Raw genomic sequence first — 1,073 nt, forward strand, 5'->3', positions numbered from 1 at the left:
TGGCCACGGTGTGGCTGTCTCCGGGGTGTGTGCTGCTGCTGCAGTTGCTGCTGCAGCAGCAGCAGCAGCAACAACAATAATAATAATATCAGCAGCACTCATTTATTAATTATAAATCAAATTAATGCCAGCAGCACAAAACAAATTCCTTACTATTAACAGAAGATAGCAGCAGCAGCAGCAGCAGCAGCAGCAGCAGCAGCAGCTGCTGCTGCTGCTGCTGCTGCTGCTGTGCTGCAGTAACATTTGCTGTTATTTAGAGCAGCAACAGCAACTTTTGTGTGGAGAGTAGCTTTGCCTCATGCTGCTGCTTGCTGCAGCAGCAGCAGCACGTGCTGCTGCCGACGATGCGTGTGCAGCAGCAAATACCCTCGTGCTGTCTGTATGAACCAGACACAAACAAATTAACTGCTGCAGCTACAGATATCGAAGCAGCAGCAGGCAGTGCTGCTGCTGCTGCTGCTGCTGCTCTTTTGTTTATCATTTCAGCTCAACCGCAGAACAGTCAATCTATATTTATATTTATTTATTTGTTGTATTTCTTTTTATTTTTATTTATTTTTATATTTATATTTAGATTCTATGTTTATACTTTCTTTGTTATGGTTGCTGCACTGCAGCGTGACGCTCAGCAGCAGCAACAGCAGCAGCAGCAGCAGCAGCAGCAACAGCAGCAAGGGAAGCAGCAGCAGCAACAAAAGCAGCGGCAACAGCAGCAACAACGACCGCAGCAGTAGCAGCAGCAACAACGACAGCAGCAGCAGCAGCAGCAGCAACACATGTATCATACGCAGACTACATACACCTCAACTTGAGGGTCTCTGCTGCTGCTGCTGCAGCAGCAGCAGCAGCAGCAGCACTGCTGCAGCACTGCTGCAGCAAATATATTCGTCGCTTGCGGTGTACATACACCCCAATTCATGCCTTCTTATCCTTCCCCTGCTGCCGCTGCTGCAGCTTCTGCTGCTGCTGCTGCTTCTGCTGCTGCTGCTGCTGCTGCTGCACAGCAGCAGCAGCAGCAGCCATGCGTCCCCGTAGAGCCCCCGATGCAAGGGAGAGGAGCTGCAGCAGCA

The 1,073-nt window shown here is 50.2% G+C and overlaps 1 protein-coding gene across 1 annotated transcript in view; it reads left to right on the plus strand.

Moving 5' to 3' along the window:
- The window catches only part of EMH_0072860 (uncharacterized protein), a gene marked incomplete at both ends in the record, with an annotated part of 1,096 nt that extends 359 nt beyond the window's left edge, over window positions 1-737 (plus strand). Inside the window, 2 exons of the mRNA XM_013499263.1 lie at window positions 1-25; window positions 621-737. Of these exons, the coding sequence (XP_013354717.1) occupies window positions 1-25; window positions 621-737 (142 nt within the window). The remainder of the gene's footprint in view (window positions 26-620) is intronic.
- Window positions 738-1,073: the final 336 nt, after the last annotated feature.

Source organism: Eimeria mitis, genomic scaffold (assembly GCF_000499745.2).
Source record: "Eimeria mitis Houghton genomic scaffold, Emh_scaff4151, whole genome shotgun sequence".
Taxonomy (NCBI): domain Eukaryota; phylum Apicomplexa; class Conoidasida; order Eucoccidiorida; family Eimeriidae; genus Eimeria; species Eimeria mitis.